The following is a 21708-nucleotide window of genomic DNA, read 5'->3' on the forward strand; positions in this document are numbered from 1 at the left end:
ATTTAACATTCTTGGAATATTTAAATTTGTAATACAACAACTTCTTAGGTAGAATTCCATTGGGCACCTAGATCCAAAGCTTCAGTCCGCTTAGTTTCACTAGCAACCATGACCTCTGTGGTCCACCACTTGCTGAATGCAAAAAAAATGAAATGCCTCTAGTTTCAAAACCAAATAGCGACAATGAAGGAGATGGATGGATTGATATGAGGTGGTTCTATTTGGGCATGCCGTTCGGGTTTGCTGTGGGTTTTTGGGCTGTTTTGGGTCCTTTAATGTTGAACAAGGCTTGGAGATTGACCTTTCTCAATTTTTGGATGAGTTGAAATATAAGTTGTGTAGGTGTTATTTTTCAGGTAATTGTATGTAAATGTTTAGCTCATAATTGTATGTAAATGTTTAGGTTGTTTTAGTTGGTTATTGATACAGGTTTTGTTAGACTTGTTTTGGTTTTGGTGCCGGTTTGTTAGTTATTTGTAATTCCCTTGTGACATATTTATAACTACGGTTTTCTTCTGTCATAAGTGAGAGCTATCAAGAAAGTTAGATTTTTCGTTAATATATAATACTACTTTTGCAATTTTTAAAATTTCTCATCATATAAATTATAACTCCACATACTACTAAAAAGATGACATCATAGATTTATTTATTGTATGTTTGACTATTACATCTATCAATAAGACTATTGTGTGTCACCAAGCCATTAGCAACACCAGACTAGGTGGGCACACATATGCTTTTTAGATGTGATTGACATTTGTACTTTTTAATTAATTTTCATAAATTCATGGACGGATCATCATGTTTGCTTAATTCCTTTTCAAATATCTTAACCTAAATTGAAAAGCGGTAGCAGTCAACATATATAAACCTAAAAAATAAAAATAAAAGTAGAACATAATACATACAAATTTCAATTCAAAACCCATTATATCTAACTATTCATTTTTTGTCATTAATATCTTATAAAATATGTAACATTAACAAATTATTTAGACAATTAGAAGGAATGGTGTCTTTTCACTTTAAATGAGTCATTGGCAAAATTAGATAGCATTTGGAAATAAGAATTTGTGTCAATTTTATAAATACTTTTAGTATAATTTTATTCTAAGTTTTTTGCAAATCCACACAAAATATAAATTTGAGGTCCAAAGTCTATGCTCCTAAATACAGGGTATGTAGTTACCTACTTTTTTGGAGTCTAATATTTCTTTAATATTTCTTGGCAGAAATTTATTATTCTCCTTAAATTTTTCATAGGACTAAAACTCAAAAACTAGTTGCGGATGTCAAATACTTATCCGCACCACTTCTCTGTAATAAAGCTCTAACGATGTGAGGAGAATATAGAGGCAATGCTGACTGGACGGTGTCAACTTGGTACTCATGACCTGGGTGATGCAGTGAGGAAATTGTACCTTACAATTATGCCCGTGGCAGTGTCGCTTTTGGACAGGAATTATTTGGTAGGATAATTAATTAATATTTTATTTATTTATTTTTAGTAAATGATGGCACCTCTTATCTTTTACTTTTATTTCTTAATTTTTCTTTTTACAAGCAAAAAGGTAAAGAAAGATGGTGTCGTGGTATCGAATCTCTCTTTATGATTATTTTTTAAACTTTGTAAAATCTCAAAATATAAGAAATTATAATTTAAAGTATAACATTAAAAATTAAAACACATTAATTTTGTGAACATCTTAAAAGAGTGCATACTATGCAGCATCTTGTGCGTCGGATGATTTGTTCCAACTATCATGAAATAGGTATTGAATAACTATTTTCAAATCTCATCACGAGAATATTTACTCTTATCTTATTTCACATTGGTTAAAATTATATTCACTTGAACATGAATGGTCTTTTGTTGAATAAATGATACTACATTTTAAAAACTCTTCTATGTTATCGAAAAAAAAAAAAACTTCTACCTTCTTTATACATGATTTATTTTATTTCATTATATTTCATCTTACCAACCAATCATAAAATAGAGGTGCTAGACATTTTCAGGTACCATGTGCTTGTCCTCCAAACATGGACTCTACATGTCAATTCTGAAAAATCTAGGTTTTTTCTACTTTGTTTGAAAAATTGAGCTTTGAAAGGCCTAAAGCTAAGTTCATAAAGGCAAAATTAAAGTGATGACATAAGTAGTTTTTTTGTTACACATAACAACCTTCTAAGAACCAATCTAAATACATATTTATGTAAGCTTGAATTTCAATTCTTTGTTTAATTTTTGATATAATTGTGCATTGTATTTTTAAAATTCATAAAAATTTAAATTTAAGGTCGAAATTCTTATTCTCTAAACATAACTGTTAATATTTTTTTATAATTTGAGTTCTTTGAATAGTAGATTGAGCTAATATTGTTACTGAATAGAAATTATTTAAATTGTACCAGTTGTAATTTAATATCTGAAAAATTATAATGCATACAAGCTTAAGTTTGTCAATTATTTCAATAACATGATATTTGAATTAATGGTGAAGACAACTGAGCTATAATGAGAAAGATTCATACTTCACTATCTTCGAATATGTTAGTGAACAAATACTAATGAATGATGCAGTATGGCCCCATTTGGAACTCATAAAATATTATGGAAAGGAAAAAAATAAATAAATAAAAAGGAATCCTCATTTTCATGCTTGGTTATCGAGGAAAATGAGAAAAAAATTAAAAAGATATCAAATTTTTAAACAAAAATTTATTTTTACATATCAATAATATTTTATTTTATTTTTAAATTTTTTAGACATATTAAAACAAACTTTCATTTTTAGTAGTATTTAATGAAGAAAGAAAATATAAGGAAAAGTAAGTTTCCTCCTTATTTTTCTTTTCTTTTCTTTCCCCACATAAAAAGTTTGATCCAAACTAACCGTATAAGAATCCTCCATTTATGCATAGTCGATATTCAACAACTCTAACACATAATTCCACTAAGATCTCAAATTCAAACAGCCACTTTACTCGTTTCTATGGCAACCATAAGCCTTATGGTCTTTCACTTTTAAATAACAAAAAAGAAAAAAAAAAATCATTACACTAACTTAACTATCAAGTAGCGTCTAGCTCATAAAATGTCCATTACTCATTAAAAAATACATATTATTTCTAATATGCAATGAAACAAAAATGAAAATTCTTATGTTAATATCTAGACAAAATCATTTCTTATATTTTGTAAATTATAAATTTATTTTTTTTATTTTTTTATCAAAAGTCTTACAATTCCAAAGTTGCAGGATAAAAGACAATCCATATCTTATTCTATCCATTTTTCGCCCCTCATTTAAAGTCAATAATTCTTTACTTAACTATTGAAATTTCTCATAAGGGCATTAATAATTTTTTCATTACCATCCATTTGCCACCTAATTTTCTTCTTTTATATAATACAAAGCTTCAGCCATGTGCTATGTGCATATAGAGATATTTTTAGAATTTAATTTAACATCAATTTATTAATTTTTATTTTTCAGAGAAAAATAATGAAAATATTTGAAAATGACAGCCAAAAGTTTGTCTGCAAGGAAATATAAATTCATAGATATAATTTTAGACATTTATTCTTATTTATATGCATTCATTACTATTTGAAAATACATATAACATGTACTGAAAGATAATTTAAAACAAAAAATAATTAAAAATGTATACAATTGTGAGTTTTTATAATTGGTAATAAAAATATACAATAATTATTTAAATCTTATAAATAACATTTCCCAAACCAAACAAAAAATCTAAGACCATAAGATGGAATCAAATCTAATTAAGCATTTCTCCAAAGAAGGCTCCTTTTTACATTTTGAGTTTTCAAAATTATATTTTAGATAGAAAATGACTTAAATTTATCTTTTATTAAACAAATTAAGTGTTATCTATTACTTAAATAAGCCCAATATTACCGCATCGTATAAAAAACGAGACAATAAATGCTTTTGAACCAAGAAATTCTTCATCCCTGCACCCTTCTCTTCCACTTCCCTCCTACCAAACATAGGGCATTAAAACTCATGCATCTTATTGAGGAAGCCAGTGTCATCAACATTAATCCTAAAAAATTGCACTAACTGGATTTTTCTCAAGGAGCCTAAACTCACAAGCCAATCTCTGGATCACATAACGCAGTAATTCACACACGAGCACCTTCACATAACACAGTATAAATTTCATATATAAGGAAGTTTTGTTTAGTGAAGCACAACTCATAATCCAAACCAAAAAAGTAGATACATGTCACGGAAAAATTTGTTCAAAGCAGCATCACCGTCTAACTTTTCATCTTTCTCCTGGAAATTCAAAACCACCAGAATATCATGGCTCAGCCTTTCTACACGGGTAATAAGTATGGAAGAAAGGGTAATAGCAAAGCTTTTTTAAGTTGCAGGCAAACCTCCTTCTTCACTTGAGCTTCCAACTTGTCCCAATCTACTGATCTTAGTTTTGAGGTTGGATATGCAGGTCGATTGGTGCCCTTAAAATCCATCAGAGAAATAATCAATAAAGCATTCAGTACAAAGAATATATGCTCAATAAAATAAAATAAAAGGTAGCCCGGTGCACAAAGCTCCCACGTATGCAGGGTCCGGGGAAGGGGCAGACCACAATGGGTGTATAGTACGCAGTCTTACCTTGCATTTTCGCGAGAGGCTGTTTCCACGCCTCGAACCCGTGACCTCCAGGTCACACGGCGACAACCTTACCGTTGCGCCTAAACTCCCCTTCTAATATATGCTCAATATGTTTATAAAATGTCCAGGCCACCAAATCTAATCAATTTGTCCCAATATGTCTCACAAACGTATTTCATCCTTGAAATTTTTATATTCATCTATTATGAGAAACGACACTTATGTGCACACATAGATGTAGAGAATTGGGGTTCAAGGTTGTCAAAAACTTAGAATTGCATGTTTCACAATTCAAGCTGTGCATCTCTTTAGTCAATTTTGGCTCTACTTGTGTTTCTTCAAGGGGTGCAGGGGGAAGATAACGGATCATTATAAGCATGCTAATGCTAATAAGGGTGGGAATAGGTTCAGAGGACAATAATTACTAGGTCAAAAAAACATTGGGGTGGTATAATTTGAATGAAAAATCATCTTGCTGCAAAAAATGGTAAAAGTTCCAGAAATGGAAACATCGATGTACATAAGTTTTAGAATCATGAAAACCAATAACGACGGTGATATGTAACATGTGGGCCCAAAATTGGAACAATGGACATCTTTCTTACAAAGAAGGACAAACAACTATAGATGAAATGGTAATGCAGAGAACCAAAACTAAAAGACATCAATTGATAGCATCTGTGGCCATGCTCTACCATTTAATTTGGTCAACATTCCCTTAGTTATCCAGATTTTAAAGCCTCCAAGCAGATATAGTAGGTGCCTGAAGCCTCCTTATCATGAAGCAAAGGATGTCTCATTTGAAGAGAGGAGTTGATCTCATATAACTCTTGTTCATTCAAATTAAAATATTAAAAAAAAAAAAAAAAAAGGAAAAACGAGCTGCACATTAATGTCTGACAAGTGGACCAAGGGCAAAAGGAAATCACTCAGAAATTTTGTTTGAAGTTTCAAGTGGCACAGCTAATTTCCATAAGTGATATGTTGATACTTCAGAATTGATTTGAGTTGCTCAATGGCATGATAAAGGAGATTGAAGAAGAACATGGTAGTGGGAATCTATAATGCCGCTGCTTCTATAGCGACAGTAGGATATTGGAAGAGGCAGAAAGAATTTAATTTAGTCCCATTGTGCAGCTCATCAGTCTGATTTGATGCTTGCATCATATCCTCTATGCCAAGAAGAAGGTGGGAGAATCATGGTCTTTATCTATGGGAATATATGGATATGGGTACTTCAGTTGTATACAACAATATTTTAAAGGTCAAAGGTGTTGAGCTTTAGCCCTTATGAGCAAGGTGTAAGCATTAAGGCTGTGACGCATAAGATTTTGAGAATTTTATTATTTTGACAAAAATATGTGAAGGAATTACACATTTTTTAAACTAAATAAAAATTAAGAAAATTATATAAAAATAAAATATAAACGGTAAGCTACCTTTTAGCCATTCAAAAATACTAACTTGACTTCATTAAGTAAATCATGGCATGATAAGTTTGTAACATTACAAAGTTAAAATTGTTTTCAACATCTAAGATGCAGCTGTCAATTATTTTAGAAAGGACTAGTATCAAGAATTGTAGGGATTAACTCATATCAGGGCATTCCATTCGTATAAACATGTATTTACAATTTTCTATTTCACAAATGAACCTACCTGATGCCACATTTATCCTCTCTGTAACTGAATTTTCTTTGCAGAATTCAAGAGACGTCCAGTTAATTGCCTCAGCTTTTGTGATACGAATTTCAACTTTGGTAAACGAGACATCATATCTGCACTTTGCAGGTATTATCTGTTTGGCAAAAACAATGAAAAATAGTATTAACATCCGAGTGGCATGAACTAGGTTGCCTGCAGCACTACAGCAAGATGTCAAGTCAACTACTTCAAAGCACATACAATTTCATATTTCACTTGTTTAACCAAATATTTAAAACAGATAATGATGTAAAATAAAAATAAATTCCTCTTGAGAATGAAGGAAAATGATACCCAATGGTTTCTATCAGTTACTTGCGAAAAATATGCTACCCATATTAAAAAAATGACTATTTTATACAAAATTTTGCACAAAATAGAAGATATCAAATAAAGATTACAACCATACCAACGAATGAGCAATTTGAAGCCAATTAATACCCCTACCAGACGAGCATAAACACAGGTTCTAAACAAATGGAGTTTCCAATCAATATGAAGTTCACATCACCTTTCCAAATAATCGAGGCTGAAAATGCTACGGATTCTCACCCGGAACATCAATGCCAACACTCAACAGCAGAGCAGATAGAAGAAATTAGAGGGGCAGCACCCGTGTAGGATGGTGGGGAGAGGTAACCCCCAGTAAGCTCACCTACTTCTGCCAAATATAACCTTAAAACCAAAAATGCAAAAACAGTACAGAGATAAAAAGCATATTATACTGACTATTTGTTCACCAAATTCAACGGTAACGTCGCTAGCTGGTACGCCCTTTGCAAATAGAGTTACAACAACTTCCTCAGCCTTTTGATAGTATTCATGCCTGCATCAATAATTTTCCACCAGTAACCCTGCGAATTAAACAAAGGCTAGTAACATACTACATCCATCTCAATGACAAGCTAAACAGGCAATGTCAGCATAAACGCGCACACTAAATAAAATTCATGAAACTAAAGGATATATCATAAATGGAAGCACTCAAGCTGCGGAACTTGACAAGACATGGAAAGCAAAGAAATCCTGAACTACCTTTATTTAGGTTTAGCTGACATGGCCGTCGCCACCTGATCAGAAAGGTCACTTACTGGCTCGGCATCTGCTGCAGCTACAATAGTTTCATCTGATGCATTGAGCCCAGGAGAAGACACCATGTTGTTTCTGACTTTTTCCGACTGCTTTTGCAGATCAACAGCTTCCTCTGCAAAACGCATGTAAGATCCACTAAAGCAATCCTCTATAACATTTTTAAGTTAAGCCTTAAATTATAGCAAGGTTAATTCATTTCAGATGAAGAGAACATGCTGCATAAATATGTAATCATTGATAGCATAAAGATTGTTAAGCATCACAGTGCACCTTCTTAACCATTGATGGCATATCTATAACATGGCTAGACAAAAATCCTCCTCTTTTGGGAGCCAAAGGCTGAAGTTATGGGGTTTTCAACAGCAAGGAATTCCCGTTCGGGTCTAGACAAAAGACATCCATGGCAGCTATTAGAACATTATACCAATAAATTGTCAGTTTAAACAAGTTTTGCATTCAGGTGTATTTTGGCAATGGATCATAGTTGTAATTCATTGATCTTACAAAGATCAATTTTCAAAATTGGGCATTAATTTTATAGGGCATGTGATATTGTAGTTATTTTCTATTTTCTGTTCCTATTACTGCACAGTGAAGAAACAAATTATAAAAACACCTTTGTTTTATGTTGTCAGTCTTCAATTTGTGCTGTCCGTTTTCAGATTTTTACAAAAAAGCTAAAAACCATATTTTATGGTTTTCAATTGTTTTGGAAACCGTAGTCAAAAATTTTAATATCCAAAAATAGTTCTTTTGAATTAAATCATCCATTTTATACACTTTAAAATAAAATAAAAATAATAATGATCAAATGAATTTAAACATAATTAAAATAAAAACATACATAAAATTTCAAAATAATAATAATAAAATCAATTACAAAATATTTTTACCATTTTCCAATTGTCATGTCAAATAAAATTGTATTTTAAATTAAATTTTGAAAGTATAACAATTAAGTAAAATAATATTAATTTTTATTATTTTATTTTTTAATGTGTATTATTTTGCAATTTTATTATTTTATTTATATTTTTATAATATCATATTATTATTTAAATTTAAAGACGAAAATGAGCAATTTTTTAAGCACAAAAGACATTGACCTTCCTTGAGGTTTGATAAAAGGATAATAACCTCCCCTGAGGATTCAAAAATTCTAGAGATTTTTCCTAAGATTTCAAGAATTTCAGGAACCTCCCTTGAGGTTTACCTAAAAGACAAAAATGTTCCTTTGTATTTTGTTAAAAGACAAGTTTTTTAGGGGAGGTTTGCGTTTTTTTTGGCAAACCTCAAGGGAGGTATATAACATTTTTAAAACCTCAGGGAAGGCCTGAGGTATTTTTAAAACCTCAAGGGAAATCTCTGTCTTTTTACCAAACCTCAAGGGTATGAGTGTCTTTTGTCCCCATTTTTTTTAATTAATTTAATTTAATTTTATAAATATTAATCATACAGGTTGTTGATTTCTAATTTTTAGTTTTTGTTTCTGATTTTTGGTTTTCGTTTCTGATTTCTCTTTCTATAATTTGCTGCAATGATACCAAACAACCACTTAGGGTTTTAGTAGTTGTCGTTTATTGGGTTTCTAGAAGTCATCAGAAGTATTTGTCAAAGCTTGGCTCCAAGTTTGACTGGTAACCTGAGTAAAAGTCTCATATCATATTTAAACTTCATATCTAAGTAGGCCTTTTGACTAATGAAATTCTAAGTTGTTTGAACTATTGAAGGCAAAGTATGCCTAGTAAGATTTCTCCTCCAATTTCCTTAACACACTCATTCTTCCTCTTCTTCAACTGGGGACTGCTCAGTGATCCTGCACTTCTTTTTCCATTCCTTGCAACCCTAAAAACCATAATTCCATCCCCTTTTACCCAAGAGAAGCACTAAAACCATGGATTATTTTCTCGTATTTCATCATCATAAAACCCCTACCCTATTGATTCAAACTCCTAATCTTCCATGCCACAATGTCTAGCTCCATGTTCCATCTATTCTAGCCCCTCTCTCAATCAAATGCCAATTGAATCAAGCTTATATTACTTCATTACTCTGGACCTACTTCCTACCCTAACCACAAACCTCAAATCACTTACTTTCCCAAGGTGCACCTAAGCCACAATAACAGATCTTCCCCAAATCTGTCATGCATTAAATATGACATCTCTTCCCTCATTGTCATATGAATACAAACACAACAATCATTATAAATTTTTATTCCACCAAAGCATAATGAAACCAAAAAAACCCCCACAAATCTAGCAAGCATATGTAAAATGAAAGTGAAACAGAAGATGACAACAAAACAAAATAAAAAAAATAAAATAAAAAAAACTGCTTTATCCATTTATCACTTACAAGGCCATTTATTAGTGTATCCAGGTATGACTTGAATTTTATGCATGAACTAAACAACTAGCATAAAATGGTACAAACCAGCAATTTAGCAGGTTTCAAGGAAAGAGAGCAAGCAATCAAGCAACATTTAATTCTCCAACACAACAGAAGAATAATGATGAAGGGATAAGCTGTTAGGAAATTAAATGGGTAGGAACAGTATCACACAGCTAAAATAAGAAATTAGAAAAGAGGAATTGACACCAAAATTTACGTGGAAAACCCCCAAACAAATTGAGGGAAAAACCACGGGTAAGAGTAGAAGGAATCCACTATGAAAAATAATGATACAACTTCTCTCAAATTAGGAGAAGTTAGAAACACAAGCTACAATAGAGATACTTTAAAGGAGAGTACTTGATTTCTCTCTCTAAGGTGGAGTTGGAGATGCTTGGGATGGATATCTTCCTTCACCACCACTTCCCTATTTATAGGGGGTTTTGTAAGCCCCTTTTTCAAAGCCGTCAAATGAATAGTGCAATCACCTTTGTAGACTTGTGCAACCACCAAATGAATAGTGTAGCCACCTTTGTAGACTTGTGCAGCCACCAAATGAATAGTACAGTCCCTATGTTAGACTTTGAATGCTAGAAATGACTTTACAATTTAACATTCTCCCACTTAAAGTCATTTTCAAATCATTTTTTTTTTCTTTCATCATTTCTAATCTTTCCAGTTTCATGCCACTTACGTTTATGTTAAGCCATAAGAGGATCTACACCATATGAACTTGTCAGTGTTGATTGGTTTTGTCATAACATCTGCTAGGTTGTCTTTGGTATGAATCTTTTGCATGTCCACACTTCCTTCTTCCACAACTTCTCGAACGAAGTGATACTGTACTCCGATGTGTTTTGTCCTGGAATGAAAAGCTGGATTCCTTGCAATATGGAAGGCACTCTGACTGTCATAATATAGAGAAATTTTATTTTGATTGTGCCCGAGTTCTTCCAATAGTCTTTTAATCCATATTGCCTCCTTGCAAGCCTGCGTAGCTACCATATATTCAGCTTCAGTCGTAGACAATGTCACAATAGTCTGCAACTTTAATACCCAACTTACTGCTCCTCCTACAAGAGTAAACACATAACCTGTAGTGGATTTTCTTTTGTCAAAGATCACCTGCAAAATTTGTATCAACATATCCCCTGACAATAAATTCTGATCCTTCGTAACATAATGTTGTATCTGAGGTCCCTTTAATGTATCTTAGGACCCTTTTCATAGCATTCCAATGCTCTCTACCAGCATTCGCCATGAACCGACTGACCGTACCAACTGCTTGAGCAATATCTAGTCTTGTACAAATCATAGCGTACATTAGGCTTCCCACTGCTAATGGATACGGCACTCGAGACAATTCCATCCTCTCTGCTTCATTGCTAGGACACATACTTGAGGATAATTTATAATTGACAGGAAGTGGGGTAGAGATTGGCTTACAATCTTGCATGTTGAAGCGTCGCAAGACTTTCTTCAAATAATTCTTTTGAGAAAGCCAAATCTTCTTTTCTTTTCTTTCTCGGTTAATTTGCATCCCTAAAATCTTGTTTTCTGGTCCCAAATCCTTAATATCAAACTCCCTAGCCAATTGTGCCTTCAATTCTTTGACTTTTTCTTTATTAGGGCCTACAACCAACATATTATCCACATACAACAATAAAATAATGAAATCATAATTACCAAACCTCTTGTAGTACGTACAATGGTCTGCACTGAGTCTGTTGTATCTGAGGCAAATTATAACGGAATCAAATCTCTTGTACCAACATCTTGGCGTCTGCTTTAAGCTGTACAGAGATTTGGTTAACCTGCAAACCAAGTTTTCTTTTCCTTTTTCTTCAAAACCTTCTTGTTGGAGCATGTAAATTTATTTTTCAAGTTCTCCATGAAGAAAAGCAGTTTTCACATTTAACTGCTCTAGGTATAAATTAAACACAACACACATAGCCAATACAGTTCTGATAGTAGTAAGTCTAACAACTGGAGAAAATATCTCATTAAAATCAATACCTTCTTTCTGAGCATACCCTTTCACTACCAATCTTGCACGATATCGTTCAACCTGATTGTTACCATCTCGTTTGCTCTTGTAGGCCCATTTATTTCCAATGGCTTTACATCCATGTGGTAATGGAACAAGCTCCCATGTATTATTTTTGTACAAGTCTTCAATTTCTTCCTGCATTGCTGTCATCCACAAAAAAACATCAGTGCTACTAATAGCCTCATGGAAAGTTGATGGCTCTCCATCTTCTGTTAGAAGACAACATGCAGTATTGCTTGCCATGACATAATCTAAGTGCCATGATGATTTCCTTGTTTCACGTACTGAACGTCGAACTTCTGTATCATTGGCCTCATTTGGTTCTTGTTCCTCATGCTCTGATGCAGCTTCAGAAGAATCTTTATTTTCTTCTATCTGAACAGTAGTCGTTTCTGAAGTGTTGTTATTTTCTTTATTTTGCATTTCATTTTCTACAAATATCACATCTCTGCTGACTACGACCTTGCGGGCAGTGGGATCCCACAGGCGATACCCCTTGACTCCGTCAACATAACCTAAGAATATGCATTTTCTAGACTTTGGGTCCAGTTTAGTTCTTTTCTGGGCATTATACATTACATATGTAGGACATCCAAATATGTGAAGAGAAGAATATTGGGTTGGCTTACCAATCCACATATCCATCGGTGTCTTTAAACCAATAGTTGTTGACGGTGATCAATTTATCATATAACAAGCGGTTCTGACTGCTTCAGCCCAGAATGACTTGGCTAGATCTGCAGTCTTCAACATGGCTCTGGTCCTTTCTAATATGGTTCTATTCACCTGCTCTACTACGCCATTTTTCTGAGGTGTATACACAATAGTGAACTGCCTTTGAATACCCTCTTGCTTGTAAAATGAAATAAAATTGCTGTCTTTATATTCTCCTCCATTATCTGTCATTAAGCACTTGATTCTTTTTCCAGATTTAAGTTCCACCTATGCTTTGAATTCTTTGAACACTAGAAACACATGTGACTTCCTCTTGATTGGATACACCCATAATCTCCTGGAGTAGTCATCAATAAATGATACAAAATAATGCCCTCCTCCTAGGGATGGAACTGGTGATTCCCATACATCAGAATGAATCAAGTTTAGAATGTGTTTGCTTCTGGCAGTAGATCTTTCAAATTTTAATCTATGTTGCTTACTTGTAACACAATGCTCACAGGAAGGTAGACTTACTGATTTGAGTCCGGGAAGAAGATTACGTTCTGAAAGAATCTTCAGACCACGTTCAGACATGTGGCTAAGTTTACGATGTCACATTATCGTTGATTCTTCCTGGGTTGATGCAACTAATGCGTCTCCCTATTGTATAGTATTTCCTAGCAGTGTGTCTAGATTTGCCACGATCTTTTCTGCTTTCATCAATACAAGCGTGCCTTTGACAACCTTCAAGATCCCATTTTCAATAAGGGTCTTACAGCTGAGTTCATCTAATTGTCCAAGAGATAGTAAATTTTTCTTCAAGCCTTTCACATGTCGTACCCCTTGAATAGTGCGAATCATACCGTCATACATCTTCAGTTTAATATTACCAACTCCAGTGATCTCTAAGGCATGATCATTACCCATGAATACAGATCCGCCTGAAATAGGTTCATAAGAGTGGAACGAGTCTCGGCGAGAGGTCATGTGCCAGGTTGCTCCTGAATCCATGATCCATACATCAGTAAGTTTCTTACCACCTTTAGAGATAGTTTCCGCTTCGCTGTACAGGATTTTGCCATCACTGGAAGTACTCGCAGCGCATCCTTGAGAAGTGTTCTCCTCAGGAGCTTTCCCTGCATTCTTCTTCTTATGCCAACAATCCTTCGAGATGTGCCCCCTTTTTCCACAGTTGTAGCATTTAAAATTCTTCTTACTACTTGACTTTGATCTACCATGATTATGACCCCCACTAGGGCCATGTTCTGTTGATCTTCCTCTCGTCATTGGTAGTGCCTCAACTTGTTGTGAACTGGACGATCTGTCTTCCTTGTTTTTGCCTCTGGATTCCTCTTCTAGAACAGCTGCCGCAACATCATCGAAGACTAGATTATCTGATTGAATATTATTTGTAATGTTAATGATGATTTGATCATACGAATCTGGCAGACTTTGGAGTAGAAGTTCTGCTCGTTCGGTTGGCTTAATCTTATGGCCTAACGTTGTTAATTGGGAGAACAACGTATTAAGATTGTTGATGTGATCCATAACCGATGTGGACTCACTCATTCGAAGAGTGTATAGTCACCTCTCTAAGAAGATCTTATTGTGAAGTGACTTTACCTCATAGACCTTTGTCAACGCATCCCAAATTTCTTTTGCTAACTTCTTCTTTGCAATGCTTGATAACACCGAATCTGCTAATGCTAGATGAAGATTAGCCACAACATTGTCATCCATCTCATTCCATTTTTCGTTAGTTATCCCCGTTGGTATATCTTTAATTGTCGCTAAGCAATTGTCCTTTCTCAAGACCGCCTTCATCTTCAATTTCTGAAGGGAGAAATTACCCCCATTGAACTTCTCAATTTCGTACTTTGCTGCCATTGTAGTAGATAAGATGTGCTCCTTCACTAAACTGGCTCCCACTTTTTCACCGTGATCAATACCGTATACGTGAATAGTATCGTAAATGAATGCAACTATATACTTGAAAAAATCTTGTATACGTTCACAATACTATAAAAGTATCCGGTGACACGTGTGAATAGTAATCATGAATAGTAACCCCAACCCAAACGTAGTAACCCAAGGCTTTGATATCACTGTTAGGAAATTGAATGGGTAGGAACAGTATTACACAGCTAAAATAAGAAATTAGAAAAGAGGAATTGACACAAAGATTTACATAGAAAACCGCCAAACAAATCGAGGGAAAAACCACGGCAAGAGTAGAAGGAATCCACTATGAAAAATAATGATACAACTTCTCTCAAATTAGGAGAAGCTAGAAACACAAGCTACAACAGAGATACTTTGCAGGAGAGTACTTGATTTCTCTCTCTAAGGTGGAGTTGGAGATGCTTAGAATGGATATCTTCCTTCACCACCACTTCCCTATTTATAGGGGTTTTGTAAGCCTCTTTTTCAAAGCCGTCAAATGAATAGTGTAGCCACCTTTGTAGACTTGTGCAACCACCAAATGAATAGTGTAGCCACCTTTGTAGACTTGTACAGCCACCAAATGAATAGTACATCCATCATATGAATAATACAACCCCTATGTTAGACTTTGAATGCTAGAAATGACTTTACAATTCAACATTCTCCCACTTAAAGTCATTTTCAAATCACTTTTTTTCTTTTTTTCTTTTTTTTTTTCTTTCATCCTTTCTAGTCTTGCCAGTTTCATGCCACTTACGTTTCTGTTAAGGCATAAGAGGATCTACACCATATGAATTTGTCAGTGTTGATTGGTGACTGGTGCAAATTGCAAGTGCACAGTATCGTAGTTTTATAATAAAATGATGTGTAGAGCATCGTCCTCAGGGATTGATATCTTAATTTTACCAAGTACCGAAATTTTACTAACCTTGATTTTATTTAGAAAAATTAATAATTTTGGACTGCGAAATTTAAACAAAGCTACTTTAAATAAACTATTTAGGAGAATTTAAAACTGGGTACTGCGTGTCAAATTGATGATTGTGAAAACTTCTAGGAAACCGATTTCACCTAGTTCCTTACTATGCTTTACTCATTTAGCTAATTTAACTTCGTTTTCTCTGTTTGTTAGCAAATCGTCAATTTTTTCAAAAGCCTCTTTCGATAGTCAATCGGAACCTATTCTTGTTTATTATTTAACATAAGAGTATGTAAATTAATAACGCAAGAACGCAGTAAGACCCTTGATTTTTAATGCTACGTAGGTTCATACAAGTCTTTCGATCTCTATATTTACCTACGCTGAATTATCCAAGATCTATCCTATAATCCCCCCTTTTGGTAGCAAATCACAAGACTAAAATCATTTAATTAATGGCCAGTTAATTAAAAGCATTAGGCACAGAATAACTCAAACAAACATTAATGAAAACTACTTCAGATTAGCATCAAAGAGCAAGCATAGTTCGAAACTGGCTACATCGTTTTCCTAGAATTCAAAAATTTAGTTCATTCCGAAAATTAAATCCAACATAATAGATTTCACCATATTTTCTTCAATTTGGAGCGTACGGAAAAGATCAACACTTGCCGCACCGCCGTCGCGCGTCACGAATACCCCGAACACCGCCGTTGTCCGCCGCCTTCTGATTCTGAAAAGATAGTATTTTTGCGTGCTTCCAACTCTCCTTTGTTGGCTATGTGTGTATCTTCGCAGCACGGCCAAAATAAATCCACAAGAAAGCTCCAAAAAAAATAAATTTTCCAAGAAACTCTATGTGGTTTTTGCCTCCCTTCTCTTTCTCTTCAAGAAAAATCCTTCTTTTGTTTTGTTTATAGTGTGGCCTCTCTCCCTCCAGCACAGCCAGCGCTGCCCCCCTCCCTCTCTTCTTGCACACGGCTCCCTCCACAAGGAAACCCTCTTTTGACTTTTCCATTCCTTTCCTTTTTGTCCTTTCTTTCTTTGCTTTTCTTTCCTTTCTTTTTTTCTTTCCTTTGTTTTGTCTTTCCTTTGTATGTACCCAGCGCACATTGCCCTTCTGAGATGACCCAGCTGCATGGCTGGGTCACATCTCATTTTTTGATTTTTTTTTTCTTTTTTTTTTTCAAAGGTACATGAACTGCCCTCCTCTTTCAAGCCCACTTTCGACCCTCTTACAGCTCGTAACTCTTAAAACTTAAAACACAAAATATGTAGACCTCTTTTTTATATTTTCCTGAAATTTTGAATCATCTCGATCGGAGCTCGTATGAGAAAGTTAGGCCAAGATTATGAGGAATTGTCGAAAAATCCATAAAACGGCATATGCTAACTTCATGTCTGATTTCGGCCTTGATGCTGCCAGTATTTTGCAAAGCACAAAACACGAAAATTGTAGATTGTTTTCTTATCTTTCTATGGCATCTTGAATCATCTGAATCAGAGGTTGGATGAGAGAGTTACGCATAGATTGTAAAGTACCATCGGTTTTTTAGCTTCCAACAGTTGTTCTGTAATAAAAAACACCAAAATTTCATACATTACTCAATAAAACCCAAATTTTATAAATAGAACACAATTTTAGAATATTGAGAGTAGTTAGGCATTTAAATACAAAATATCATTTGCAATGCAAGAATTAAAACACCTAATTACGCATTTTAAGCGCGTAATCAATTGGTGTTAGAATTGGTGCAAACCCAAGAGGGGGGTGAATTGGTATTTTAAAATTTATTGCCTTAAGTCAAACCATTAACAACAGTATTACACAAGCTTAAGGTCAATCTAGTGCATGTAAAATAAATCAATGTAAATATACAATAAAATTTAAACTGCAATAAACGTTTAACCAGGCATGCATAATAAAGCAACAAAAGAGACGACACCCAGAAATGTTATCGAGGTTCGGCCAAATTGCCTACATCCCCGCCTTGGCCAACAAGCACAAGGATTACCACTATAGGCTCACTTAACGAGTGGAGCGGCACCTAAACAACCAGGTCAAATTAACACAGGGCTGACCTCAACCTTAACCAGGTCAATTAGCGGGGCTGACCTCAACCTACACGCCTTAACAGGACGATGCACCTAGCTTTCCTAACCGGGTCTAAGCCAATTTGGGACTATTCCAGGGCTAGTCTCCCTCTTCAGGCCCGTGCCTGGAAATGCAACAGTATTTGAAATACAATCAAATGGTACAGTGATTGTGCTTTCGTGTAAAGCAGATATGTACACAATTACGCACAGTATAATCAATACACTACCAAAAGATAGGATTTGATAAGCTCGATGTAGTCTAAGTGTTTACTCTCAAATATTTATGCAAATATAACAATCAGTGCGTGAGAGTGTAAATGGTATGATCTTCGCGTCAAAATAATATTTCAGTCACAATGCACAAACAAAGATCACAAGCACACTTCAAATATCTAACAAATAATATTTCTCAATATAACCACAAGAAATATTCAAAGATGGTTTGCAAAATTATTTATTTGATCTTTGTATTAAGAAGATATTCTCAAGCAAAAAGTATAGTAACAAAGATCTTTAGCACGCAAGCAAATATCTCAAAATATTTTTCTCAAGATAAATCACAAGAGATATTTGAAAAAGGATTTGTAAAATATTTTTCGCAACCAAGACTCAATATGAATTCTTGAGTATTGCAATGAAAATGCAAAACTCAGAAGCCCAAGGGAGTTTTCCTATGGAAGGCTTATTTATGAAATCTCCTAGGAGAACTTGTAGCTTACTCTCTATGAAATATAGATCACAAATAAAACAACCAGAAGAGAGTATAAGTTAGGTGAGATAAGCACAAGAATACCCTTACAAGGAGGTATTTGCAATATAAATGAGTAAGAGTAGGAGTTTAAAGCTTGAATATGAAATATGACCTTTTTGAGATTGAGAGGATTTTGGCTAATTATATTTTCTAATCTCTTACTAATTATTCCAAGTGAGGGGGTATATATAGACTACCCTTAAGATATAACCGTTAAGGACACATATGGGATTATTAGGAAAGTTTTATTATATTTTAACCAAGTTAACCTCGTTTAAAAATATTAACCACACGGTAAAAATTAAGGGGCGACCCGCGAGGTCCGGTCGACCAGAATTGTTTCGGTCGACCAGGAGAAAAATGAACTAAATGGTCGGTCGACCGGGATAGGCGATTTTTCAAATTTGCGTGGTTCGGTCGACCAGGAGGATTTTGAACTAAATGGTTCGGTCGATCAGGCCACTGGGGCATCTCCCGAGGACCCTCGCTCGACCAGGTAGTTGGAGTACAAAAATGGGTCGGTCGACCGAGAGGTCAAAATGTTAACTCCTAGGCGGTACGGTCGACCGAGGTCAAATGAACTTGTAAGGGCTCGGTCGACTGGACTGTGGTCAACATGTTGACCCGAACCGGTTTCGGTCGACCAAGAGAAAATGACCTGTGTGGGTCGGTCGACCGAAAGTACAAAACTTATACATTTTTGTCCTTTTTCAAGCATGCAATTACTTAAGTCAAATATTTAAACATGTGTATGCATGAGTGAGTGTCCTAGGGTCAATTCTAGGCCTTTTTCAAGATACCGAAAAAATCCAGTGTCGGTCGACCGAAGAGTGTTACCTAAGGTCCATTTATGGTCTTGAGCTTATTGATCCTTCTATGCAGGTAAGACATTAATTATAACAGACCATGTTCTCCTAATTACTATTACAGACCCAAATGAATGATTAAATTACAATACAACATAAATAAGGTCTTCAAGTCTTCACTTCATGTGTCGTGCATGTACCATAGGATACGTTCGATCGGTCCTGCACACAAACTCATCAAACCATTAAATACTAGAGTATTTGTCATAATCAAAACAGGGTATGACCTAGAGGGTCAACAATTGGTTTTGTCATAATATCTACTAGGTTGTCTTTGGTGTGAATCTTTTGCATGTCCACACTTCCTTCTTCCACAACTTCTCGAATGAAGTGATATTGTACTCCGATGTGTTTTGTCCTCGAAAGAGATCAGAGATTAGCCTCAAAGAAAGTTCAGAGCAAAGGAGAATTTTTGAGAACTTAGGACAAGTCTCTGTAAGTACATTAAGTTTATTCAAGTATGAAGTTTTCATTTTGAAGCTCATTAAACAAAGAGACTTAGAGACCTTAAGATAATAACTTGGAACATGTTTTCAAAGTTAAAACAAATATTTATTCCAAGTAAAAATGAGAGAGAAATCAAAAAGTGAATAAGAAAGAAATTTATTCAGTTGACAGACGACTGTGTGGTTATAGACAGACGATTGGCTAAATTAAAGGCTTAAAATTGAAACACAGAAGCCTGACAGACGACTGTCAAGGCTCCCACAAACGATTGTCAGTGAAAAGTGAGAAGTCTGTGAAAATTTCACCAAACGACTGTCCACCTTTTATGTTACTAAATGGCTTAAATTTACACATGGACAGACAACTGTCATCATATGGACAGATGACTGTTATCTTATATTCTGATGACAAACGACTGCCACTCAAGCGACAGACGATTGCCACCTTTCTGCCTATGTTTTTTTTACCATTATATTAAATGGACAGATGACTGTCAGGACTTCACAGTCGTCTGCCTCGCGGCAATTTTCTATTTTCCAATGAATATAATTTTTGAAATTCAAATTTTTGGAAACTTAAATAAGTGTAATATATGGAAACAAGCCTGAGTATCCTTTGGGGAATAAGAAAGAAGGTTTTATTCGTCTATAAATACCCCCAAGACTCATTGAATTAATCACCAAGATTATTAAGAGCTCACAATCTGCTGTCATATTCTCTCTCACTCTGAAATTCTGAAAGTACCTCATATTGCTCTCATCCTTACTCGAAATTAAGAAGTTCTTGTTGAATCTCACTGTATTTAATCATTGAGTTGCTGAGTTTTTCATTGAATGATACCCACGGTGATAAATTTCTAAGAGCTTCATTCTGAAATTCATATTCTGAATTTACTGAAGTGCATTAGTGTTTAAACCTTGTACTAATCAACTCTTTGAGGAGCAAGTTCTTGTACGTTTTATTTTTCTATCATTGTAATAGGGCTTGTTGACGATTTGAGTATTGAATCGTTGGACCAAACAAGGGGAGATTGTTTGGAGAAGGCGAGCTCTAGCTTTACCCAAGGAGTGCTTGTAATTGTTTTTGTTAAAGGCTGATAAAGGAACGGTAATAGTGAATACTTTGGCGATTTGGCCAAGGGCGAGGACGTAGGCTGTGTTGAAGCCGAACCTCGTAAAAGTTATTGTGTTCTTCTTTCTCTACTCTGTTCTTTATTTTTCAAGGATATAATTTGTGCGATTGTTTTTAAATTTTAATCCTGAATGTTTGGTTGTTAAATAGACCGGAAGGTAATTCATTTTGGATAAATCAGCATTGATTGCGGAAACCAAAAGGGACTACGTTGGTTGATTATCTTTAACCTATTAATCTAAAAGTTTATTTAAAAACTGAACATTGGGAAGAAGAATACTTGTGATACAGGGCTTATATTGAGTGCAACAAATTTTCACATATATTGTTACTTAAAATTGAAAGTTTGATCTTGTTGTGATTGTTTCTAAGATTTGTAACTTAAAAGAACTAATTATAAAGAAAAATTTTTTAAACCAATTCACCCCCCACCCCTCTTGCGAAGCTATTCCTATTTTCACCAATATTTACAATTCACATGTTTATTCCAAAATATGGAAACAAATGTTCACAATTCAACAAGCTTATTCAAAAATGTGGAAGCAAATATTTACAATTCATGTGCTTACTCAAAAATATGGAAGCAAATATTTACAATTAAATATGCTTATTCAAATGACTATGGAAAGAACAATCAATCAAAGATATGGCACATATGTACATCCTAACAATCAAATGTTAATACTATGTGCAAAATAGGGGGGAAGTAATCAAAAGGCTCATTAGATTTGAAATGGGATACTTCTCGATTAATCGCTGGCTCGACTCTCAAAGTCCCTAGTGGAGTCGCCAAGCTATCGCAACGTCCCGGACCCGCCATAGACCACTTGACATCTCTTGCGATTCCTACACTCAATACTGATCACTAATCCTTAACTAACTCCTAACTTTTAACCACAAAAAAAAAAAAAAAAAAAAAACCTCGTACGCACATTCCCACATTTCCATCGCACTTTGTCCTTCCCTGGCAAGCAAATGCACTCGATTGACCCATAGGC

General features: G+C 34.6%; 1 protein-coding gene across 1 annotated transcript; it reads right to left on the reverse strand.

The window, feature by feature from the left end:
* Positions 1 to 44: 44 nt before the first annotated feature.
* Positions 45 to 7579, reverse strand: LOC131147243 (uncharacterized). The gene is made up of 7 exons (XM_058097005.1): positions 7419 to 7579; positions 6941 to 7037; positions 6318 to 6456; positions 4726 to 4796; positions 4421 to 4501; positions 4261 to 4316; positions 45 to 132 (listed from the first exon to the last, which is right to left on the reverse strand). The coding sequence occupies exons 1-7, from the start codon at positions 7577 to 7579 to the stop codon at positions 45 to 47; spliced, it is 693 nt and encodes a 230-aa protein (XP_057952988.1).
* Positions 7580 to 21708: the final 14129 nt, after the last annotated feature.

The sequence above is a fragment of the Malania oleifera genome, unplaced genomic scaffold (assembly GCF_029873635.1).
Source record: "Malania oleifera isolate guangnan ecotype guangnan unplaced genomic scaffold, ASM2987363v1 ctg843, whole genome shotgun sequence".
In the NCBI taxonomy this organism is placed as follows: Eukaryota; Viridiplantae; Streptophyta; class Magnoliopsida; order Santalales; family Ximeniaceae; genus Malania; species Malania oleifera.